This window comes from Nipponia nippon, unplaced genomic scaffold (genome assembly GCF_047370975.1).
Source record: "Nipponia nippon isolate SJK-2023a ecotype South Korea unplaced genomic scaffold, ASM4737097v1 scaffold_15, whole genome shotgun sequence".
Taxonomy (NCBI): Eukaryota; Metazoa; Chordata; class Aves; order Pelecaniformes; family Threskiornithidae; genus Nipponia; species Nipponia nippon.
Genome location: NW_028262331.1, coordinates 12,851,666 through 12,874,134, shown reverse-complemented (window position 1 = coordinate 12,874,134; position 22,469 = coordinate 12,851,666). Strand labels below are relative to the sequence as shown.

Here is a 22,469-nt window from a genome sequence, read left to right as displayed (position 1 = left end):
CCCGGCACCCCCTCCCCACCGCGGGGCCTTGGGTGCACAGAGCCGGCCCCGCTCTCTGCTCTGTGGTCCCCGAGAAGCCCCTGGGCTCTGCATCGAGGCGCGTCCCCTCCCTTTGGCACCCTTTGGCCGGGGAGGCAGAGAGCTGGGTGCCCCTCGCTGCTCCCCGAGGCACTGACAGCCGCGGCAGCCCCTGTGTGAGGACACCGAGCTGCTGCAGCCAGTGCCCGGCCAGGCGCCAACCCCAGCATCGCTGCGCCGGACGCCGCCGTCCTCCTGAACGGATCTGCGCGGAGGGGGAAGGTGCTCGCCCCAAACACGAGCTGGGTCAGGCGCTGCCACGCGGGTCGCAGGGGAGCAGCGCTCTCCTGAAAGCGGGCAAGGGAGTGGCGAGGGCAGGCGAAGGGAGGTGCCGGCAGGAGCAGGATGCGGGATGCAGAGGGAGAGGGAAGATTCACGGCTCTCTGCGGTGTCTTTTAGATGTCAGGTCGGCGTTCCGCATAGCAACAGACATCTCCCATCCGGCAGGAAAAAGGCTGCAAACACGCAACGTTATTTATTTCCAGAATAAAAGGACAGCAACTTCACAGGGGAGCAGGGACAGCGGGAGCTAACGCCCCTCTCTGTGCTGGGGTGGTGAGAGTCCACAGCTGTGCCCTCTTCTGTTCTGCAGCTGCAGGGTTTTTAATCCATGATTCATTTCAGGAACATTAAGGAGCAAGAAGCAAAGGAGGAGGCCTGAGGAGCGCAGCAGCCTTCCCGGTAGCAGGAGCAGGTACAAAGAGATGGCGGGAGATAAACCTGCCCCAAATTAACGACTCCTGGGGAGGGCAAAAGCCTCCAGTGCGGGGGCCGCGGTTCACGGGGACGCGTGCGATTACAGTTTCCCAAGGTCCCCTTCGAGGGTCCGCACCATTACGTACAGCTCAGCCAGGCCAACCACCGAGGCCACGATTACCGCTGACAGGACGCGCTGGGGACACAAAAAGAGATCAGTGATCCCGTGCGCGCCTCCGGCTGCCGCCCAGCCTGGGAGCATGTGCCTCTGCCGCTCCGGCCTGGCTGGCGCAGAGCGCGCCGTCAGCGGGCTCCGAGGCTGCGGGCTCGCTCGCCGCCGCGCGCTCACTCACCGCCGCAGTCTCTGCGAAGACGTACTGGCTGCCCAGGTACGTGCAGGCAAAGGCGGCCACCACGGTGACAATGAAGTTGAATATGGTGATGACAATGGCTTTAACGGAGCGAACTGGAGAGAAGGGGGAAAGACGATTGTGCTTTTAGGTAAGGCTTGGCGAGTGGGGCTGGGGACAAGCCGTAATCCTGCTAATGGAGCCTGCCTGCGGCTGCCTCAGCTGGACTACAGCAATACGGGAGGATTCGCATGCTTTATGCCTCCAGAAATAGTTGTAAGAACGACCAAGAGGCTGTTCCTTTACTCGAGGAACGCTTTTGTGCATTGAAACCTTCCGGGGAGATCCTCGGGGAGGGACGGGCCACCGGTGTCACCAGGCAGCGGTGCAGCGGCTCCCGCGACTGACCTGCAGGTTCCCGCTGCCCCGCCTCAGCAGGATGGGGAGCCACTCACCTTGCCTCCCAAATTCAGCCAATGTCCCGTTCGTCTCCTAAAAGAAGGGATTAAAGCAACTTGTGATCAGTTGTATTTTAACGTTAGCTGCATAATAAAAGCAACGCCGATGCCCTGTCCTGTCCCTAAGAAGCTCAGAGAGCCGCGGGGCGCCCTGGCAGCGGTTGGGCAGGCTGCAGGGGAGCAGCGGTTCCGCAGGGCCCGGGTTGCTCTGGGTTTACGTTTGTGGTCCGATTCAAGGACGCTGAGAAGGGATCGTTTCTAATCAGAGCACTTCTCACAGCATAAGTGGTTTCTTGCATGCGGGTCCTCCACTGGAGGTTTGTCTTTAATAGAGACAGTAAAGGGTCTCACCCGTGCTCACACAGCTGGCGAGAACTAAATGTTGTGAAGATCTGCACGCTCTTTGTCAAATCAATTTCAAACACTGGATACTGGGGGGAGGCAGGGAAGAACGTGATGAGCACAGGGATGTGGGAAAACTCCTCTGCTTCTCCGTTGTTTGAAAGGAACCCTGCTGCCACTGCTACCCAGCTCTGCCGCGACCACGCCGGTTGGCAGATGAGGCGGCTGAGTTCGACAGAGCAGAGCAGACCTTCCCACAGGGTTAACGCGACAGCAGGATACGCGCAGGGACTCGAATGCGCAGGGACACCAGGGTGAAGGAGGGACAGGCAGGACGGGATCTCGAGGAATGTCAGCAGGAAGGGACGCTGGCTTGTCCAAACAGTCACTGTGCCAAAAGATCCCACCTCTTCCTTGGAAAGAACGAGCGCCCAAACATTACCCTGTTTTTTCAGCTTTTACCTTGACATGAACGATCTCATTTTAAAACCATGATGAAAATGTAACTGTTCAGAAAAGGGCAGCACAGGTGCTCCCAGTAAAACATTCACCGTGGGTGCTCGGTCTCCCTGATCCAAACCCGAGACCTTTGGCACAGCGAGCTGCTCCCAAACGCCGGCATCTCTTCTGTTCCACCGCCCCGGTTACCCCGTCCCACCTCTGCCCTCGACGCCGCGCCTGGCGTCCCCGTGCACGGGCAGCGTGCGCTCCTCGAGTCCTGCCCGTGCTCCCTCCGCCCCGTGCCCGCTCCGCGGGGCAAATCTCCTTTGCTGCCGGGCTGCAGCGGCCGCGCTTCCGAGGGGGGGAAGCCGACAGCGGGCGAGGCAGCAGGCCCCTCACCTGGCCAGTGATGTTGCGGGTCATCCGCCGGTACTCCTCGTTGGCCAGCTTGGCCTTTATCCGCTCCAGCCGGGCCACCAGCTCGGGGTTCTGGGGGAAGGGCAGAGCCGTTGAGGCCCGGGGGCAGCACCGGCCCCCGCGGCCCCCGCCCAGCCCGCACCTACCCGCGGCGGCACCGGCACCTCGGGCAGGTGGATCTCGCTGCCTTCCAGGAGCTCGTGTAGGTGGAGCGGGGACCCTGCGGGGGGACGGGGCGGTTCAGGGCGGCCCGGCCGGCCGCGGCCCGGCGCGCCAGGGGCGGCGCGGCCTACCTGCCTCCCGCAGCGCGGCGTGCAGGCTCCGCAGCAGGGCGAAGGGCACCAGGGCGCCCTCGGAGGCCAGCGCGGCCCGCAGCTCGGCCCGCAGCCCGGCGGGCAGCCCCGCCAGCTCGCCGCCCTCCGCCGCCCGCCGCAGCCGCGGCCCGGCCCGCACCGCCGACGCCATCTTGCCCGGCCGCCGTCGCCTGGGCGACGCGGGGCGCCATAGAGCGCGGCGGCGGGGCTAGAGCGCCGCCGCGGGGGCCGCCGGGAAGCGGAGGGGGCGGAAGCGGGGCCGCGGTGCATTGTGGGCTGGCGGCGGGGTCGGCCCGGCCGCGGGATGTCGGGCTGCGCGGCGCGGCGGTACGTGGCGGCGGCGCTCAGCCGGTGCCGGGCCCGCGGGCTGCCGCTCTGGGAACCGGCCCCGGCCCGCGGGCTGCGGCCCCCGGCCGCGGGGGGAGCCGCGGCCCTCCCGCCGCCGCCGCTGCCGCTGCTGCTGCCGCCGCGGCGGCACCTCTCGTCGCGGTGAGGCCTGTGGGGGGCGCGGGCTGGGCCCGGGGGGCGGCCGGGGGGTGTTGAGGGAAGGGTGGGGGCGAGGGGGGCCGGGGCAGGCCGGCGGGGGGTGCGAGGGGGCTGTTGGGGGGGGGGGCTGGGGCAGGGAGAGGGGGCATTTGCCTAAAGGGGCCACCAGGCAGGGGGTGCCCAGGGCAGCTGGGGAGGGGGAGACTGGCAGGGGGCAGGGAGGGGGGGCACCGGATAGCCCGGTGCCTGGTGGCGCTCTCCTGGGGATGCGTGGTGCCGGGGGGGCCGTGCCTGGCCGGCGCCTGGGGCTCGGGTGCCCCCTGGCCTGGGGGCTGGCTTAGCCCCTGCGCACCCACCAAACCACCCCTCCGCTCCCAGAAACCGTCCAGAGGGCAAAGTGCTGGAGACCGTGGGGGTGTTTGAGGCACCGAAGCAGCACGGCAAATACGAGACGGGTCAGGTAAGCGGTTCTGGGGAGCGGAGCTGACCCTGCGGGCTTGTTCCACAGAGCGTGGGTAGCCGAGTGGTTTACTCCTAAGGAGGCTGCTGCATTGTAGGAGAAAGCCAGAAGTTTCACAGTTCAGTGCTCCCTTGCCTCTGCTGTGTCTGCACTTTGTCAGTCATCTGACAGTAGCAAGTTGATAAGAATCTGCAGCATGACACAACTGCTCCTGCAATGGTATTTGCTCCGCTGGTTTTATTTAAGGGTTTTCTCCGTCTGGCAGCAAAAGAGACAATCACTGAATTTAAGAAATGGCCACTAAACTTGTCATTTCTGTGCTGATGGCTCACAGATCTGTTTCTGTGTTCCTGAGCGGTCTCTCCCATGCTGGTCTCCTTTTTGCACTTCTGCCGTTCTGTTGCTTTATTACTGGTTTAGTCGTTCACTTTTTTGGTAGAGCGATGACGTGAATTTCTTCTCTCATCCCGGACTGTTCTTTGTTTCTGCTCTGGGTTTGCACAGTGACGATTCTCCCTGTATTCCCATCCGTGCATTCATACTCTTTGTAAATGTTTCTAGTTTTACCTCAGTTAACATTTTTCTTTAAATACTATCAGAAAAGGGCTTTTGGCTTCCAGTTTTCTGTTGTGTTGAAGTTGATTAAAGCTCACCGTGTATTCAAATGCAATTATTTGTTCCTTTCAGCTATTTCTTCACAGTGTGTTTGGCTATCGAGGAATAGTCCTGTTTCCCTGGCAAGCCAGGCTTTATGATCGAGATGTGGCTTCTCCTGTCACAGAGAAGTAAGGATTTGTCCTGGTTTATATGTTGTGCTGTTACATTTACATTTTGCAGCGAGTTTCCTGGTTGGGGTAAACAAGACTCTTTAAGGAGGACAATGGTATGGGTCTGTTTTGCATGAATGTAAACTAGATGAGAGGTGCCTAAAGAAGAGACATTGCATGAGTACTAATTTTTTGTTAATTAGAGAGAGGATGGAAGTATGAAGGATGAGAGTGTGTGTTTATGAAGGAAATGAGAAAAAAAAAACCCCAAACAAACAAACAAACCAAAACCAAACCGTGCTCCTGGCATTCTTCGTTATAAAAAAGCCCCTTGTTTTGCTTTTTGAGTTAGGTCTAGGCTCCTGTGTTAAAATTGCAGGCTGCTGCTTCTGTGGGTTGCCAGTGAGCTGGACTTGTCAGCTGCCCCCGCAGTCTCAACCCAGTGGGCCAAGTTCATCCTTCTTGTGGACCGAGTCCCTGTTCACTTCTCTCTTCCATCCCTTTCCCCCGGCGCTCCAACCTGGAGCCTGTGTTGGAGGTGTGCCGGGCGAGTGTGCGTTTGGAGTTGGGAAGGAATGAGGAGTAAGCGGAGAGAGAATCGGAGGGGCAGTTGAAAGACCCACCCCAAACAGGAGAGTGGGCTGAGCAGGAAGAGCGTCCGAGTCGCCTGAAGCAGAGCTGTGGTGCCTGTGACAAACACCGTTGATTGTCATCTCGGCTCGTCTGTCGTTGTGTGGGTGGCTGACAGGAGTTTAATTTGGATGGAGTTGAATGATTACAGACTGTGAAATGTATTTTAAAAAAATAATTGTTTATGAACGTGCTGGGTCCTGGTGACAACAGTTTGCTGCCATCCTGCGCTTGAGCTCAGCACTCTGCTTTTCTTTTTAGAAGCGAGAACGCGGCAGGCCATGGTTCCAAAGAGGTCAAGGGCAAAACGCATACCTACTACCAGGTGCTAATAGATGCCCGGGATTGTCCACATATAGTAAGTAACCAATAATCTTGGTGTTGAAACTCAAATATCTTCTCCTATGTGAATGCTTTAGATGGACAGGCACTGAAAGAAAATGGCTATGATGGCTAACTTGATTGTTTAGAATCTTAGGACAAATTCATTCTTCAAGTCGTATCTTCCCTAAGAAGGATAATCTGCAACGTCGTATGACTTTTCTGGGTCATGTTTCCCCTTTCCAACCTCACTTCCTCATCCTGTTGGCATTCCTGTTCTGTTGCACACAGGTCATTAGGAATGTGGGTTGCAGCACTGAAAATGCTCTTCACTTGTTCGAGTGGAGAATTAGTCTAGAGGAATTAAAAGGAGAGATGTTCTGAGGTGAATTGGTTAAATAAAATAAACGTTACACGCTTTAGAAATCACAGTAGTAAACTGAAACGTGAAACCGGCCCACAACAATCCACACAGAAAGATATAAACCTCCCTTTTTCTCAGTCCCAGAGATCACAGACAGAAGCAGTGACGTTCCTGGCAAATCACGATGACAGCAGAGCCCTCTATGCCATACCAGGTGAGCAAAATGCACCTGTAACCTCCGCAGAAATGCGGATTGTCATGAGGTGAGGTCAGAAGAGTCACCAACAGTCGACGTCTGCCAATGAAGCGGCAGTTCCTACAGGGTATTCCTGTAGTGGGTCTGTCTGTGGTTTTGGGCTGTGCTAGAAACAACAGAATGACTGAAGTACGTGAAGCCCTTTTGGATGGATGGAGGTTGGGCAGACCCTGATCAGACACAAGCGTACCTGCTTTGTTTTCCTGAGACATAGAGCCCATAGGCATACCCTGTTGCATTCTCCTTTATTACTGGCACAGCTAGATCTCTTCTTGTCCTGCGCCTTTCCTGCCCAAAGTCCTTTTGTGACAGTGCAGTCACTTCCCAGGCAGCGTGTCTTTATCAGAGAACTCATTCTATGGAGAAATCTCCCAGGAGGACACTGCCAGGGGTTATTACTGGCCTGTTTCTTCCATTCTCGTATGCAATTTTGGCTGCTGCTGCCAAAATCCTTTTCTTTACATCTCAGTAGCGTGATCCATTTCTCTGTCAGGAGATTTCTGAGCTGCTCTTCGCTGGGGAAGTTCCATGGCTTTTGGGGTTTCTTTTTCAGGTTTAGACTATGTAAGCCACGAAGATATCCTTCCCTACAGCTCCACTGATCAAGTGCCCATCCAGCATGAGCTCTTTGAGAGGTTTCTCATGTACGACCAAACAAAAGGTAATTTCTGGCTTCAGAGGGAAATCTTCAGAGCCGGATACTTGAGGTATTCTATGACAAGTATCCAGAACTCATCGTCTTGGATACAGCGGAGAAATCTTGGTCTGGTTTGGGGTTTCTTATGCTAAAGCTTCCTTTAAATAATTTTTGTAACTACGTGAAAGGAGTTGCTTTGAGGGGAAAGCTCTCTGGTTACGGTATGCCTCTCCTGATAAACTCATCTTTCTCTCCCCATAGTTCCACCTTTTGTAGCAAGGGATACGCTGTGTGCATGGCAGGAGAAGAACCATCCCTGGCTAGAGCTCTCCGATGTGCACCGAGAAACCACAGAGAACATCCGTGTCACAGTCATCCCCTTCTACATGGGCATGAGGGTAGGTCTGTGTTGCCTGTCGCTGTGGTAGTTCTGCCATCTGTTTAACTTGCACGTTTTTCTAAGACCAGTTTACTGACCGAAGGTACCTTCTGCTTACTGGAGAAATGACTTTTTTATCGCAGTTGTAATTTTATTGCCATTATGTTCAGCAGAGGTATGAACATGAAACTGTTTTGTCATTTGGAGAACAGCTCCTGCAACTTAGCTTTTGTTTGTTATTTGTGGGATGGGAAATAGACTGTACTGTTCTGCAGAACAGTGTTAGCAAGATGCCGAGGAAGATTTTTAGGAAGGCTTGTGAAATGGTCCTTTACTGCCTCAGTCAGATGGGCGTGTGCCCAACGGGTGGCACCAAGACCATCTGCCCTGTAATGACAGACGTGTCCGTTATCCTGCCCGGTGGTGAAGTGCTGTGGGTGTCTACCCTTGCTTCCTGGCTCTAACGCGGGTTAGAGGGTTTGGCTAAAGCCTTCTGGATTTAGCTGATAACCATGTGCTCTTTATAGTGTAAGAACTTCATATGGACCATCCAAAATAACGAGGTTCCAATAGGCTTGTGAGTGAGTGGGCTGGGAATTACCGCAGCAGTTTGATTTCCAAGCCCAGACGAGCACAGCTGCTTGCGAGCCTGCGCCGTGGCAGGTGGACATTTTGGTGTGGAACTGCAGCTTCTGCGGAGCCCAACTGATGTTTGTCCTAACCTTGTCAGAAAAACAGGTGCCCGAAGGCAAGGAAACGGGTGTCTCTAGATCTGTAGAAAGTGCGTAATTAACATGGAGCTCAGCCCTCCGTAGTCACGAGATCCTTGCAAATCTCCCACCTCATGATTGCATGTCTAGAGCAGAGCCAGTGCCAGGCGGTAACTGATGGACTGCTTCGGAGAGCAGCTGTCTTTGTGCTCATGTGAGTTGTCTGCGTCAATCTGGCATGGAGCGAGAGCCCCTGTGCTTGTGCCGTGCTGACAGCTGAAGAGGTTTTGGCGCTGAGCGTTGAAGGGCAGCTGCTAAAGTCTTTTGTTTCTCTTGACAGGAAGCCCAGAATTCCCATGTCTACTGGGTAAGTGCCTTTTGTTTCACAAAGCAGCTAAAGGGAAGGCGTTTATTTGCTGTGGCATCATTGCTGCGTGATAAGCTCTGAGGGAGAGTAGCCCTTGCCTGGCAACTGTTTCCCAAAATTGGCTATGGGTTATCAACTGTTCGCAGCTGATTCCAGTTCTTGATAACGGTCTTTCTTCTGTCCAGTGGCGCTACTGCATTCGCTTGGAGAACCTTGACAGCGAAGTGGTACAACTCCGAGAACGGCACTGGAGGATATTTAGCTTGTCTGGCACCTTGGAAACAGTCAGGGGCCGCGGCGTTGTAGGAAGGGTAGGTATCGCGTAGCTGCTTTTGGGAAGCGCAGCCCTTTGCTGGAGTCCCCTTGCTTGGATTGGTTGGCCAGTAATTTGCTTAGTGGGCAGTAGAAATAGATGGGATAGGAAACTGGCAATGAAAAAAAGTCACATGAACTTTTCATCTGTTGTTAGTATGCATGAACTGAAACTTCACACCGAGTATTAGAGAATGGTCCTAAATGACTGGTAATGGGAAAACTGGAATAAGATGCCATTCTGGCGCTACTCACTGGGCGAGTTGTTTGCTGTGTAATTGGTAGCGATGCTCAGGTGTGGATCTCTGTTTTTCTTCTCACCGTATAACTTTCCTGTTGATGCCTGTCTGGAGAAATGTTAAGATCTGTCGCTGATGCAGAGCGGTCTCTTCTTGTCTTCTCAGGAGCCAGTTTTATCCAAAGAGCAGCCAGCATTTCAGTACAGCAGTCACGTCTCCCTGCAGGCATCCAGTGGTCACATGTGGTAAGAAGCACTTATTGCTGCAGTAGTGCTTTCGATATAGGACCCCACAGCGCTGAGCTGGGATGCAGTTTGCGGTCTGGAGCTACGGCTGAAAGGTGGGGGGAAGTGGACTGGATTGGACGCATCTGATAGTTAAAATTTTTATGAGCTTCTCCATAGCAGTATCCCAGTTAGCGGTAAGATCTGTTGATTCTCTGCACCAAGAGAGGTTCCAGGCTCATTTATCCTCCTCCTCTGGTCTGGGCTAGGCTGGATTTGAAGAGACATGAAGCAGTTCTCTGTCATCTTCTGCTATACTCAGTTTCTGTCCCTTTCAGTCCTTGGTGCAAGAGGCAAGGCTTCATGCCGGTGTTACCCAGGCAGCAGGGATGTCTCCACTGGTATCCTCTCTCGTTGGAGAGGACTGGGCTTTGGTTCTGTCCCTGCCTGAAGCTGTGCAGTTCTGTGTCTGCAAGGAATTGGCACGTGGGGTTATTCCCAGTTTAGGCCAGCTAAGGCCGTCAGTCTAACTGGCGTTCAAGTCCCCTCTTCTGCAAGCGGAGGTAGGAAAGTGCTCAGCTGAGTTGTTCTTCTCCTGTGCCACAGGGTTAAAGCAGTTTCCCTCTGTTTTGCATTTCAGCTGGGTTACACATTTAGTGTCATCTCTGTGTGGACAAGAAGTGCGTGGCCACCTCTTGCCTTCTGTATGACAGGTCTTTCTGGCTTGTGTTTTTTAAGTAAATCTGTTTCAGAGTTAAGCTGCTTTGGAACTGCCTTTGAGTTGAGAAAAGCAAGAGAGCACCTCTTTGCCTATAGGATACACCCTTGTTTACCATGTTAAGTGTTTTGCATTGCCTGAGTGCATACCAGCTTGTTTAGTAGCTTTTTCCTCTCTGCGTGCATCCTGAAGAGAAAGAGACAAAGGTTCTGCAGCTCAGAAGCTGCTCAGCTTGACTTCTGCTGTTCGATTGTGTCCTCTCTGTCACGAGAACCTGTTACTTTACCTCCAGGATCCTCCTGTCCCTGTCATGTTCTGCATGAAGTACAGTCGGCTGTAGTTCAGGGCAGTAAAATTCCTTGTTTGTACAAGGACAGGCAGATTCAGTTCTGAAATGCCCTTTCTGAAATGCAAAGCAGAAGCTATTCCAAATTACATCTGTGATGGGATTTCATGGTGTTGCAGGCTTCTTACCCATTGGAGCTTCTGCCAAGAAATACGAATCTGAATTTATGCGTAATCAGTTTGTAAAAATAGCTCAGATGGCTGTCTCCTGTGGGATGGGAGTTAGGTAAACACTGCCGCAGACGCATGGAGTGCACTTACCTCCTGGAGGCTCCAATCGTGACATCTTTATTCAGGAAATGTATATTAGAGATGTGATGTAAACCGCCCAGGGGTCTTCCAATAAATGAGTCATCTTGGCAGGCCGATGTCCTTGCTGCTGGACCGGCCTCGCAAACACAGCCCCAGAGTCCCCGTGCAGGGTGTGGAAGAGCTCGTGTCTTGCCTTCTTGCTGATGATTCCTAGCTGTGTTTGTCCCTGGCCTCAGTGTGATCTCTGCCGTTATTTTGCAGGGGTACTTTTCGATTTGAGAGGCCTGATGGCTCCCACTTTGATGTCCGAATCCCACCCTTTTCTCTGGAAAGCAACAAAGACGAGAAGACCCCCCCCTCCGGCCTTCACTGGTAGAGCAGACCGAGTGCCGAGACCCACAGAGACCTGTGTGTGTTGTAGACCTTTCCCTCCCCACTATGCTGCAGCCAACCAAGAACACGGAGCTTTTAAACATTTTAGACCATTTTTGTTTTAACTGTTGTCTAACGGGGAGGCTTTTTTGAACTTTAATCCTGGCTCTCTCAGGCTGCTTGTAAACGTAAGCTGTGTTACAGTTAACCCTCCCCTCTGTGGCACCTGCTGGGGTTGGAGCTGGGGGACGTAGGTCTGTGCTGCATCGGAGGACTGGCCCCCTTGGCAGGCCTGGACCCTTTCCAATGTGTTGTGAATTCTCCGCAATGTGAGGTTTCTCTAATAAACTGGCCCTTCCAGTTGCAACCAGTCTTCCTTTATAAACCAAGGCCTAGGCTTTGCATCCAGCCTGCCCCAGCTTGTCGCTCCCCCCTTGCCCATGTACAAAGCGGCATCAGCCCAGGCTTCTTACCGCTTCAGGAGGCAGCAGCGGGGACGGTTTAGGGAGCAGGAACGTGAGCTCGGCCTTCCCGCAATGCAGCTGCTTTCTGGGATTTAGCCAGCGCGTGGCAGAGCAGCCTGTGAGCTCCGCTCCTCGTTGCACAGCTTGCCTGGGCTGTGTGCTGGAGCGATACGAAGCCTGCTTTGTTGGAGAAGAGAGCACAGAGCGGGGAAGGTGGCTTGGCCGGTGGTGCTGAGCAGGCTGCCGCCGTGTCTCGTGTGCGTAGAGCACCGGGCTGCGTGTTGTGATCGTACAGGAGAGCTGGAGGGGGCCCTCCCCCGGCAAGGGCTTGCCTCGCTGCAGGGGTGCGCGTCCCAGCTGCTGGAGGATACCTCCCTGCTCGCGCTGTGGCTGTAACCGAATTTCCTTGGTAGTTTCTGCTTTGGCAGGAAGAGCTTGTTCTAACCTGCCGTGCTGTCAGCCGCAGTGAGGCGGTGCTTGGTTTTCTGCTCCTGCTTGCTCGGCTCGGTGGGTTGTGATTTCTTGGTAGTCTGTGCGGAGGGCGCTGCAGAACCACAGGGCAGCGAAACACCCGTAAGCTTACGACGTACGGATTTGTGAGAACTTTTGCTTTTACGTGTGAAGGGCCTGGTCCACAGTGCAGATTGGATGTTAGCTCTTTACTTGGCAGCTCCGAGGATCGCAAGGATCTGGAGACATCGGCCTCCGTGGTGGGTCCCTTCCCTCTGTCTTTGGGCTTCTGAGGCCAGGCTTGGGGGTGACTCGCGGGGGCGGAGGTAGCTGGCGCTGTGATGGGAGCCCTAGGCAGAAAGTTTCAAACCTTTCTTCTTTCCCTGGTCTTGCTTAAAGAACAAGGTATAACTAACCCACAGGACTGTTGTTTTTCTTGATTCAGAAGTATCCTGGTTATCCCCTCTTCCCCCGAGTCCTCTCTGAGCAGCCTCCTCACGTGTGGCTCTGCAAGGCAATGCCGCGGCAGCGCTATCGGCCGTCTCGGCTGATGGACAAACAGCTTTCGGAAATGACAGTGGGAGAGACATGCACGCTGTCCTGCAGGCAGTGGATGCTTGTGCAGAGAGACTTAAATTACTGCTGCGTAAACAGTGTTTATCTGTCACTGGTCTCTTAATTTGATGTCTTCCTTCCTCTCGGGTAGGACATGCTGTCTACGTTGCTGGTAGGGTGAAAGGCTGACAGCCAGCCTGGGCTTAGGGGCAGAAAAGGATCCGTAAAGCAGAGCCCACAGCTGCCAGCCCCACGTTGCCGCTGTCATGCGGATTCATTTGCGGGAGGAAGCGGGGGGATACGGGGGGGTGACGCCTCGTGTTCAGAGGAAGCAGGGACTGGTGGGAACCTGCTCCTTCCCTCCCATGGGATTGCTCAGCCGGGTTGGAGTAGCAGCTGCCCTGCCTCTCCCTTGGGTGACTGGTTTTCACCGTTACTGGCAGGTGCAGCACTGCTGTAAATGTTTAACGCTGTTGCTCACCTGCCCGTGTGTCGGGGGTGCTGTGGCCCTAACGCTTCCCGTAACGAGCGGAGTTATTGCTAAGGGCGGCGCGGTCCCGGGGGCAGAGCAGTGCTGGCAGCCGAGCTGTGCTCGGTGTGACGGGGCAGGGCTGGGCCCGGGAACAGACGTTCCTGGCTGGGTGACGATGGCCAAGAACCGAGGTGACCGGCGCCGCAGGAGCGCGGGGGTGCTGCGGCGGGGTCGGTCCTTGCCGGGGCTGGGCGCGGGGGCCCGGGGCTTCCTCAGCCCCTTCTTCCCCCAGGAGCATCTCCAGAGCGCGGGCGAGCCCCTCTCCGGGGCGGGCCGCCCCCCTCTCCCGCGCGTCGGTCCCTGTACGAGGGCCTGGTCGACAACGCGCTGAGGCCCGGCTGCCGCTCCCGCCTCGCGTCCCCCCGCGGCGCCGCCGGGCACCACCTTCCTTCTCCCCCCGCCCCGGCCCGGGGCTCGCCCCGGCCCCGCGGCGGGGCTCTCCCGCCCCCTGGGCGGGCCTGGGCCCGCCGCTCCTCCCCCTGGGCGGGCCGCGCCTCGGCGCTGCCGCGGCCCGGGGCTCCGCCGCCCGCCTCCCCCGCGCCGCCATTTTGGTGCATGCGCGGCGCCGAGCGCTCCCGGCCTGCCCCGCGGCGCCGGAAGTGACGCACCGGAAGCGGTGCGGAGGCGGCGAGGAGGCAGCATGGTGGCGGCGGGCGCCCACCGGCCCGGGCCGCTGAAGCAGCAGAACAAGGCGCACAAGGGCGGGAAGCACAGCGGGGCGTCGCAGCGCCGCGCTGGAGGTGAGGCGGGGCGGGGCGGGCTCCGCCGGGTTCCCCGCCGGCCCTGCCCTGCGCGGCGCGGCCTGCCTGACCGATCTCTCCCCGCAGGCCGCGTCTCCGTCAAGGCCCAGCCCCGCCGGCGGCTCCGCGACCTCAGCAGGGTGGATCGGCGGCACCAGGCGCTGCAGCTCCGCCGGCAGCGCAAGGAGGCGGTGAGGGCCGCGGGGGAACCGGGCCGGGCCGGTTGCGGTGGTGCGAGGGGAGCGGGGTCGGTTCGGGTCTTTGCGAGGAGGGAACGGGAAGGGGCCGGTGCGGGTCTCGATGTGGGTGGGTGTCTGCGGGGACCGAGCCAGTTCGGGTCTTTGCGGGGGGATCAGGAGCTGGGCCAGGCCGAGGAACGGGTGCCTGGCTCGGTTCAGTTAGGGGCGAGCGAAGCGTTACTGCACCGAAGGGCTTCGGGTTGGGCTGCGGAGGGATCCGGCCTTGATCTGAGGGGCGGGACAGGAACCGGATGGGGGCCGGGGTTCACGCTGTGCAATTGTGCCTGCAGGTGCTGGCTGAGAAGCGGAGCTTGGGCGGCAGGGAGGGGCCCCCGCACCTCGTGGTTCTGGTGCCGCTGCACAGCCGGGCTGCGGCCCACGACAGCCTCTGCTTGCTGCAGAGCCAGGACTCGGCTGTCGTCCGCATGGATGAGGGGAGAGCTGGTGACTTCGCGCTCCTCTGCCCCCGACTCAAGCAGCGCTGGCGCTTTGTGACAGCACAGGCAGGTGAGGAAACGCTGCTGTTGGTGTGGTTCTTGGCTCCGTACCCCTGGCAGCCCCAGTAACGGAGGTGTTCTGCGTGCAGGGGACCTTCACGCTGTCTTAGACCTAGCAAAGGTTGCCGACTCCCTCCTGTTCGTCCTGGATCCTGCAGATGGCTGGGACAGCGCGGGGGAGCACTGCCTCTCCTGCCTCTTCGCACAGGGGCTCCCCAGTTATGGTGAGCGAGTGAGAAACGTCAAGGGCTTCTAGGGGGTATGGGTCGAGGGAGTGCTTGATGGGGATTTACTGTTGTGGTAATTAAAAACTCCGTATGTTAATAGGCAGTCACAGGTCTTTGACCGCGCTGTTTCTGAGCATAGGTCGATCGGCTGAATGCCATTCTCGTGCTGCCTTGTTGTGTTACTGCCCTGGTGGGGGAGCGTTGGAGATAAAAGGGGGAGTTCTAGATTTAGGCCTCTGGGTGTGTGGTGGTGTCAGTATTGAAGTGGCTATCTAGGCCTGCAGAGCGAAGCGATTCAGACGCTTTCTTGCCAAGTTCAGTTCCTGGGCCCTTATCTCCACAGCCTCATTTAGTCTCAGAATCTTATCTCTGAAGACAGATTTTCTGTCCTGAGTGTTCTTTTGAACGTGTGAAGCTGCCTTTGCACCTTGTGGTGTGAATCTGTTTAGTTATTTGGGTTGCTGATAGCCGAGCGTTTGTCAATGCTGGGTAAAAGGGGCATAAGAAGATTTCCAGTCTGATCCCAAACGCTGTTCTGTGCGCTGCTTGGCAGCTCTTGCTGTCCCAGGAGGCACTGACTTGCCACCGAAGAAGCGGATAGATGCCAGGAAGAAACTTGCCAACGCCACTGAGAAGCGCTTTCCCGAGGCCAAGCTCTTCCCCCTAAACACGGAGCAGGAGTCCGCGCTGCTGCTGAGGCACCTCGCCACCCAGAAGCAGCGCCGTCTTGCGTTTCGGGACAGGCGGGCTCACCTGCTCGCCTGTACCGCAGAGTTTGTGCCCGGTCAGGAGAGCGACCTGGTTGGGACCTTGAAGGTGTCCGGCTTTGTCCGGGGACAGACCCTCGACGTGAACAGCCTGGTGCATATCGTGGGGCATGGAGACTTCCAGATGAGCCAGGTGGATGCCCCCCCCGACCCCCTCTCTTTGAACCCCCGAGTGGTTAAAGGACAGAAGAGGAGTCAGGACATGGACGTGCAGGTGTGTGGGAGGTCAGGGCTTTGCCGGTCCTGTTGGAACACTATGTTTCTAAACTTTCATCAGGAAAATACAACTGGGTGTAGGTGGTTAAGGGTGGGAATGGGGTTTTATCAAGAGAGCCAGTAGGGCCGTGTTCTGCCTCTGAGCTGAGATTCCTTGCATGTGGCTTGTAATGAATGTTGTGTTACAACGCAACGAACATGATATTGAAGGGAGTTTTGCTTCAGACTGATCGCCAGCGCGAGTTAGGTGTATTCACAGCTTGGAACTCTGCTCTTGCCCTTCAGGATGACTCTGTGAATGGTACCGATGAGATGGAGGAAGATGTTAAGGTCCTGATGAAGGCAGATCCAAACAAGCAGGAGTCTTTGCAGTCAGAAGTGGTTCCTGATCCTATGGAAGGGGAGCAGACGTGGCCCACTGAAGAAGAACTGCAAGAAGCAGAAGGTGAGTAGCAGCAATACTTCTGTACCTTCTCCTTGTCCCTGTTAAGAGGGTTTTAGAAATCCTCTGTCACCAGGATGGCTGAGGGTGGCTGTGAAGAAGCGTGCTAGTTGGGAGCCCAGGGCTTGCGTTCCTAGTCCCATCGCCTGACTACCAGGCTGTGTGGTTTGCCTGGCAGTTAGCAGGGCTACCTTTTAGCTGCCTTTTTTGGGCCCTGACATTCTGTGCTGGGAAACAGTGATTCTGGTCTAGAGCTGATCTGGGCTGTCCCGGTGTAAATGTTGCTGAGGGAAAGGAGAATTGTTCCTGTATTAAGGATTGGTGGGAATCCTACAGCTTCTCTGAAGGCCAGCAGGAGAGTGGTGAAGGTCCCCAAAGGCACGTCCAAGTACCAGGCTGCCTGGATTGTGGATGATGAAGAGGGCCATCAGGAAGATGATGATGACGATGAAGATGATGACATCGATGATGATATGATGGAAGAGGCAGTTTCCCAGGTACCTCCAAGAGCCAATACTGCAGGTGATCTCCAGGGCGCTATTGCATATCCTAGGACAATCCTGTCATTCTAGCTTGCGCCATGCAAGGGCACAACGCAGAGCCAGGACTTGCCTGGATTAACTCTCTTGCGTGCATCACATTGCTTCTTTGGCCTGTTAGATACCGAAATGAGGGACTGTGCGGTAGCTTGGGGCATAATTCAAACAGTGTGAGTACACGCAGGGTTTGCAGTGCTGCAGGCTGTCAAGAGAGCGCGTGTGCTCACAGGCTTCGTGCTGTCCTCTGTGTCAGGAGGGGGAAAACAGTGAGGAGGAAGAAGAACCTGCAGATGAGGAATGTGAGACCATGACTGTTTCCGAGTGCTTGCGAGATGACCAGTACGATGAGAAGGTGGAGGAAGATGAACAGATGCTGGAGAGATACAAACAGGAGCGAATGGATGAAATGTTTCCGGATGAGGTGGACACGCCACGTGACGTACCTGCCAGAGTCCGGTAAGAAACGGGATGCTTTGCTGGGAGAGGAGCTGGAGGGCACCCTTCTGTCGAGTTTGGTGAGATGGGGCAGGAAGCCTGTGATGTCTTAGCCGTGGTGTCTGAACCTGGCTGAAGGACTCTTCTGAAGACTCCCTTAGGCTCTGAGGCTTCCAGGGGAGGCACTAGTTGGGGGGCAGTGGGTGGGCCTGGGCAGCTCCCTGCAGCAGGGAGAGCTGGGTCCTGACCTGGGAGAGGGAGGAGGATGGTGGAGCCCTGATGCGAGGGCAGGTTGTCTGGGGACTTGGCTGCTGTTTCTAGCTTTCCCTGCACGAAGATCTTTTCTGAAAACTAACGTTTGCTTTGCTGCCTTTGCCCTCTCTGAAGGTGTGAGTCTCCGATGACCACAGAAGGCGCTGGCCAGACACCTCAGTTTGTGAAGTAATTTGTCTTTCCTGTTATCTGTCCTTTAGGTTCCAGAAGTACAGGGGGCTGAAGAGCTTCCGGACTTCTCCATGGGACCCCAAAGAGAATCTCCCAAGGGACTATGCCAGGATTTTCCAGTTCCAGGACTTCTCCCGAACCAGAAAGCACCTCTTCCGGCAAATAGAGAAAGAGGAGACTGAAGGAGCCTCGGTAACAACCCTTTCTCTTCCTGATCGCTTCCTGTACTGGGTTCCCTTGCTCCCAGTAGGAGGGACTTGGCAGGGAGGTGGCTGAGTTCTCTATCGAGAGAAGTATTCACAACTGATCCTCTCTTGGCAGGTTGGCTGGTATGTCACACTTCATGTCTGCAATGTCCCCGTCTCAGTGATGGAGAGCTTCAAAGAAGGGAAGCCACTAGTCCTGTTCTCACTGCTTCCCCACGAACAAAAGGTGACTAAGTATGGCCCTGCTGATACCTTGTAGGTGTGCAGCTCCTTGTCTTGATTCCTTCAGGCAGCCTGGTTTGGAGCTCTGGCTGCAGAGGGTTTGGGTTGAAATCTCCCTGCGTTGTTTGCGTTTCAAAGTAGGTCCTTCCCTTTGGTCAGAGCAGGCGGAAGCTGCCAGGGGCATTCAGGCTAGTGTCTGAGCCTGGCTGAGGTGTCCGCGTTGGTGACCAGCGGTCCTTTGGGAAGCCGTTGTCAAATGCACTCGTCCCTTTCTGCTCTGGCCACCATCATTTGCCAGCCCTGCTCAGCCCCTCGCTGTGCTGCGTCTCCCACAGATGTCCGTGTTGAATTTCCTGGTGCGTCGGCATCCGAGCAACAGTGAGCCAGTGAGGGCAAAGGAGGAGCTGATCTTTCACTGTGGGTTCAGGCGCTTCCGAGCATCCCCCCTGTTCTCCCAGCACACCTCAGGTTTGTGAGGGACTGGTGGCGGGGGGCTGGGTATGCTGGGAGGCGGGGCTGGGGTTGCTAGGGCAGGAAGCCTGTGATGTCTTAGCCGTGGTGTCTGAACCTGGCTGAAGGACTCTTCTGAAGACTCCCTTAGGCTCTGAGGCTTCCAGGGGAGGCACTAAATAGTGGGGAGTGGGTGGGCTTGGGCAAGGTGGCTCACTGGGCCAGGCAGGGTGGTGGCAGGCTCCACGCGGTGAGCTAGTAGCTCAGAGGATCACCTTCATTCCCAGGTGCTCTGTGCCAGCAGAGGAAGGGTGTGTGTCACCTGTTTTCCTAAAGCGCAGAGCCCGTTTGCCAGGAAAGAACAGGCTGGATGGGGTTTCCCAGAGCTCTGAGGACTGCTGTGGGCCTGAACTTGATCGTTGCTGTTCTGTCCTAGCTGATAAGCACAAGTTGGAGCGTTTCCTGCGCCCGGATGCTGCCCTGGTGGTGACCGTTTATGCGCCCATCGCTTTCCCTCCTGCCTCAGTGCTGCTTTTTAAACAGAGAAGTAACGGTAAGTTGATAAGTGCTGAGGAGGTGGTTGGTGTCTGGGAAACAAATGTTAGCAGGCTGTTCCCATACCCCACTGACAAGTGCATCTGTCCAGAAAGTATGACTTGAAAAAGCTGTCCCCCTCACCGTGTTTGAGAAGATTAATGCATTTCCATCCCCAGTATCACTGGCACCTTTGTCTGTCCCTGCTGTGGGGTTGCTCTGGGCCTGGAACCATTTGGGGAAGGGAGTCGTGGTGAGGGAGGAGGCGGTGGAGGCACCTTCTGTGGCGCTGCCCTGTGCATTAGTGACTCTGCCTTGCAGGAATGCATGACCTCATCGCCACGGGTTCTCTGCTTTCCGTGGACCCAGACAGAATCGTCATCAAGCGGCTGGTGCTCAGCGGCCATCCGTTCAAGATCTTTACCAAGACAGCTGTCGTGCGATACATGTTCTTTAACAGAGGTACGTCCCGTCTCCACGTGGTGGGAAGAGGGGATGCGGAAGCGGAACTTCTGCCCCTGCGGGAGCAGTTGTGTTGGTGCAGCAAAGCCTGTTCCTTACCTGCCTTTCGCCTTTTGATTGCCAGAGGATGTGATGTGGTTTAAGCCAGTGGAGCTGAGGACAAAGTGGGGTCGGAGAGGACACATCAAGGAGCCATTAGGTAGGTTTGGTCCTGTATTTCTCTCTGTGATGCTGGGCAGGATGCGGTCCTCCTGGGCAGGAGAGACAGCTAATGGCCTCTTCTGCTCTGCCTAGGGACCCATGGTCACATGAAGTGCCACTTCGATGGACAGCTGAAGTCCCAGGACACGGTGCTGCTGAACCTCTACAAGCGCGTTTTTCCCAAATGGACTTACGACCCCCATGTTCCGGAGCCCGTGCCGTGGGTGAGGAGCGAGAGCACGCTGCCGGTGCAGGAGGTGGAAATGGATTAACTGTCCAGCATGGCTAACGCAGTTTGTGCCTCAGCTCCCTGGATGCTGTTCTCGGCTCGTGCACAGCGAGGACAGCACTCGTGTCTCGGACGTATTACTGCTGGGGTCTGTACAGGGGTGGCTGTCTCACCAGCCGCTGCTCAGGTACCAGCTACAGCTATTTATTTTAATGGAAAATGTTTTAAAAAACATCTGAGTGCCTCTGTCTTGGTGGTGGCCGGCTGCGGAGGCCAAATGGGGAGGCTGTGTGCACCCCTTCCCTTGTGAACCTGTGGCCCACTGGGGCTGTTGCCTTTCCCTCCTGCCCTGCCATAGCAGTGGGTCTGGGGATTTTGCTGTTTTGAGGACAGGAGTTTGCTGGAAGTTATTGTTGAGGCTGAGAAAGAAAGAGCAGGTGGGGAGAGTGACTGAGTGCAGCTTACTGGAGGCCTGTCCCAGAGCAGGGCGACTGGGGAGGGGGGAACAGGCAGTGCTTTGCTTCCAGGCCCCCCCCCAGTAGTGACCCAACGCCAGCTTCCTGTATCCCTCCACAAAAGCTTTAAACCATTTGGGGCTGTTCATCTGTTTTTAGTTAAGGGGCAAACCAGACTGTACAAATGCAGAGTGAGGTTTCCGTTGCTTGAGACGCTGCTCCGTTCTCATTCTGCTTTCCCAGGGAGGTCTGTGAGCCAGGTCAGGGAGCTCAGGTCCACGTTTCCCCCGCACAGCACGATGCAAACGTTCTCCACGTCCCGGGGGACTGCCCGGAACTGCTCTGAGAGCACGGCCGCCACTCCCACACCCGCTGCTGCTCAATCAGCAGCTTCACCCTTTCCCACACCAGCCGCACGGCTCGCCATTGGGACAGCAGCAGCTGTCATCCCAGCAGCAAGTACAGGCTGCTCCGGGGCCGCGGAGGGCACTGTGCGTGTGGATCTCTGCAGCGCTCTGGGAAGGGAGAGCGGAGCTTCCGCCAGCCCTTTCCAGCTGGAGACTGTGGGTGTTGCACAGCTGCGGTGGTCTGCAGGGGCTTGTGCTGTCCTGGGAGAGTGGAGGGGCAGAGCATGGATGGAGGCAGCTGCCTGCCGGCAGCTACCGTGAGAAGGGAGCTGGGAGCGTTTACCTTGATTTCTTCCCCCGAGGCTGTCGGGATGTCATCAGCCGCACCCCTGATGATGGGCCGCGCGTTCGGTCTGATGCTGGCTTTGACTGCACCTGCGATGGCATCCGGCGGGTGAAGGTTGGGGTCGGTTCCCCTTACCTTGGACTGGTAACAGTCCCCCGCGTTGGGCGGCTCAGCAGCGAACGCTTTCACATCTGGTCTCAAAGCCTGCAGAGAGCAGGAGGAGCTGCTCGGTTTAAACTAGCGTGTGCCCGTCCGCTGTCGCTGCGCGCAGGGGGCCAGGTACGCCGTACAGCTGCCGCGCAGAGCCAGGCACGGCGGAGATTCCCACAGCTGCTGCCTGTCTTGGGGAGCCCTGCACTTCCCACGGGGAGATGCAGCCACCGCTTCCCCGATGAGCTGCTGCCTGCCTGGACGGCAACCGCTATTCCCACAGTCATTCCTCCGCCGGGAACCACCGCTGTCTTCACGTCGGGCGCCTGTGCAGAAAGGAAGCGTGAGTGCTCCCTTCCACTGCACCCTGCCTGCGAAGAGCAGAGCCCGGGGCTGGGTCCGGGCTGTGCGTTTCCCTCGCCCGCTCCGGCAGCGCCAGGGCCGTAGTGCCTCACCCCGTGATAACCGCCAGCTCGGGGCTGCGGCGCGCCGTGCCTCCTCCTGTCTCCTGGGCTACGCCAGTGCGCTCCCAGCTCTGCGCTAAGGGGAAGAGTGCGGATGGCCGCCTCTCGGTCCGGCTGGGCCGTGTCCCTGGCCGGTCTCCCCCGTGCCTTCCCTTGTCGCTGGGCCGTAGGCACAGATAGCAGCTTGCTTACAGCGCGGGGCCGTCCAGGGCACCGCCGTACAGGCAGGAATCCCTGCGTGATGAAAGGAGGCAAATCCAACAGCGAGAAAGGTGCAAGCAGCCAGTTGGCGCTGCGGGAGCGCTGCGTGCACAGCCTTGCCTCCGCTGGCTCCCGCTGAGGAGAGGGACACCCCCGCCACTCCCTGGGGCGCCAGCTCTGCACCCCCCGCTGCTCCCTGAGCCGGGCTGGAGGCCGGGGTATGCGTTGCCCCCGGCCCGGGCAGCACAGGTGAGTGGTTGCCCGCGATTCCCCCCGCCCGGGGCCGTCGCCTTCCTCGCTGCGGCTCCCGACTGCGTCCGGGGCCCGCGGATCCGGAAAGCGCCGCTGCCCGGGAGCCGGCGTGCCGGGCGGGGGGGCAGGTGGCGAATTCCCTTCCCTGCAGCCTCCCGCGGCGGAAGGGGAGCCCTGGGAAGCGCTGCAGCCCCGGCCGCTGCCGGCGGAACGGGCGCTCCCGGCCTGGCCCCGGCCCCGCCACCGCCACGTGCTGGCCGCCGCGCGGCCCCGCGGCTCGAGCGCGCATGCGCGCGTCGGCGGCTTTGGCCCCGCGCGGCCGCCGTCCTCGCGCCCCGCCCCCGGCGGAGGGAAGATGGCGGAGGGGCTGGAGCGCGTCCGCGTCTCGGCCGCCGAGCTGCGGGACATGGTGGCGGCGCAGGCCCGCGCCGCGGCCGGCGGCGGACGAGGTGAGGTGGCGGCGGGGAC

The 22,469-nt window shown here is 57.4% G+C and overlaps 5 protein-coding genes, 1 long non-coding RNA gene and 2 other non-coding genes across 12 annotated transcripts in view; 6 read left to right on the top strand and 2 right to left on the bottom strand.

Moving 5' to 3' along the window:
• Positions 1-528: 528 nt before the first annotated feature.
• Positions 529-3,316, bottom strand: VMA12 (vacuolar ATPase assembly factor VMA12). The gene is made up of 6 exons (XM_087751892.1): positions 3,076-3,316; positions 2,929-3,002; positions 2,765-2,854; positions 1,580-1,616; positions 1,128-1,240; positions 529-970 (listed from the first exon to the last, which is right to left on the bottom strand). Exons 1-6 carry the CDS (start codon positions 3,245-3,247, stop codon positions 875-877), a joined length of 582 nt encoding a protein of 193 aa, XP_087608018.1. The 5' UTR covers positions 3,248-3,316; the 3' UTR covers positions 529-874.
• Positions 1,140-1,654, top strand: LOC148056361 (uncharacterized). Its single transcript, XR_015703478.1, has 2 exons — positions 1,140-1,275; positions 1,393-1,654. It is a non-coding gene; the product is annotated as an uncharacterized LOC148056361 (long non-coding RNA).
• Positions 3,317-3,357: 41 nt separating the features above from the next.
• On the top strand, positions 3,358-11,302 carry POLDIP2 (DNA polymerase delta interacting protein 2). Its single transcript, XM_087751891.1, has 11 exons — positions 3,358-3,585; positions 3,961-4,042; positions 4,730-4,827; positions 5,701-5,797; positions 6,263-6,338; positions 6,934-7,041; positions 7,279-7,415; positions 8,447-8,473; positions 8,659-8,784; positions 9,190-9,269; positions 10,825-11,302. The coding sequence occupies exons 1-11, from the start codon at positions 3,401-3,403 to the stop codon at positions 10,937-10,939; spliced, it is 1,131 nt and encodes a 376-aa protein (XP_087608017.1). The 5' UTR covers positions 3,358-3,400; the 3' UTR covers positions 10,940-11,302.
• A 2,219-nt stretch (positions 11,303-13,521) lies between these two features.
• TSR1 (TSR1 ribosome maturation factor) lies at positions 13,522-20,971 on the top strand. 2 transcript variants are annotated; one of them, XM_087751890.1, is made up of 16 exons: positions 13,522-13,676; positions 13,764-13,867; positions 14,206-14,422; positions 14,502-14,636; positions 15,193-15,620; positions 15,908-16,067; positions 16,401-16,561; positions 16,857-17,059; positions 17,512-17,674; positions 17,804-17,914; positions 18,246-18,378; positions 18,797-18,913; positions 19,216-19,356; positions 19,481-19,555; positions 19,651-19,973; positions 20,951-20,971. In XM_087751890.1, the coding sequence occupies exons 1-15, from the start codon at positions 13,577-13,579 to the stop codon at positions 19,827-19,829; spliced, it is 2,427 nt and encodes an 808-aa protein (XP_087608016.1). In that variant the 5' UTR covers positions 13,522-13,576; the 3' UTR covers positions 19,830-19,973; positions 20,951-20,971. The 2 variants fall into 2 exon arrangements, with proteins under 2 accessions (XP_087608016.1, XP_087608015.1); XM_087751889.1 differs by lacking the exon at positions 20,951-20,971 and adding an exon at positions 20,485-20,865.
• On the top strand, positions 17,129-17,219 carry LOC148056360 (small nucleolar RNA SNORD91 family). The gene has a single exon (XR_015703610.1). It is a non-coding gene; the product is annotated as a small nucleolar RNA SNORD91 family (small nucleolar RNA).
• LOC148056359 (small nucleolar RNA SNORD91 family) lies at positions 18,441-18,531 on the top strand. The gene has a single exon (XR_015703609.1). It is a non-coding gene; the product is annotated as a small nucleolar RNA SNORD91 family (small nucleolar RNA).
• On the bottom strand, positions 20,468-22,290 carry SRR (serine racemase). The gene is given in 6 exon segments (XM_087752092.1): positions 20,468-20,619; positions 20,622-20,682; positions 20,932-21,138; positions 21,342-21,410; positions 21,506-21,624; positions 21,669-22,290. Coding segments are annotated over 6 exon segments (1,230 nt in total).
• SMG6 (SMG6 nonsense mediated mRNA decay factor) overlaps positions 21,864-22,469 on the top strand; it is a 115,489-nt gene continuing 114,883 nt past the window's right edge. For 2 of the 4 annotated variants that reach the window (XM_087751884.1, XM_087751883.1), the window contains exon 1: positions 22,145-22,450. In XM_087751884.1, the coding sequence (XP_087608010.1) occupies positions 22,357-22,450 (94 nt within the window). In that variant the 5' untranslated portion in view covers positions 22,145-22,356. Of the gene's footprint in view, positions 21,999-22,120; positions 22,451-22,469 lie in introns of those variants that run through there. The other 2 variants (XM_087751885.1, XM_087751888.1) reach the window with 2 other exon arrangements.

Excerpts from the sequence above, each read along its gene's own strand:
- VMA12 (XM_087751892.1), bottom strand. The coding sequence starts at position 3,247 with ATGGCGTCGGCGGTGCGGGCCGGGCCGCGGCTGCGGCGGGCGGCGGAG. Across the intron at positions 2,855-2,928 it reads AGGTGCCGGTGCCGCCGCGG|AACCCCGAGCTGGTGGCCCG; the intron begins GTAGGTGCGGGC and ends CCCTTCCCCCAG. Across the intron at positions 1,241-1,579 it reads GGCTGAATTTGGGAGGCAAG|TTCGCTCCGTTAAAGCCATT; the intron begins GTGAGTGGCTCC and ends CCTTCTCTCCAG.
- POLDIP2 (XM_087751891.1), top strand. The coding sequence starts at position 3,401 with ATGTCGGGCTGCGCGGCGCGGCGGTACGTGGCGGCGGCGCTCAGCCGG. Across the intron at positions 5,798-6,262 it reads CCCGGGATTGTCCACATATA|TCCCAGAGATCACAGACAGA; the intron begins GTAAGTAACCAA and ends CCTTTTTCTCAG. Across the intron at positions 6,339-6,933 it reads AGCCCTCTATGCCATACCAG|GTTTAGACTATGTAAGCCAC; the intron begins GTGAGCAAAATG and ends TTTCTTTTTCAG.
- TSR1 (XM_087751890.1), top strand. The coding sequence starts at position 13,577 with ATGGTGGCGGCGGGCGCCCACCGGCCCGGGCCGCTGAAGCAGCAGAAC. Across the intron at positions 13,677-13,763 it reads GTCGCAGCGCCGCGCTGGAG|GCCGCGTCTCCGTCAAGGCC; the intron begins GTGAGGCGGGGC and ends CTCTCCCCGCAG. Across the intron at positions 18,379-18,796 it reads GTTCTCCCAGCACACCTCAG|CTGATAAGCACAAGTTGGAG; the intron begins GTTTGTGAGGGA and ends GTTCTGTCCTAG.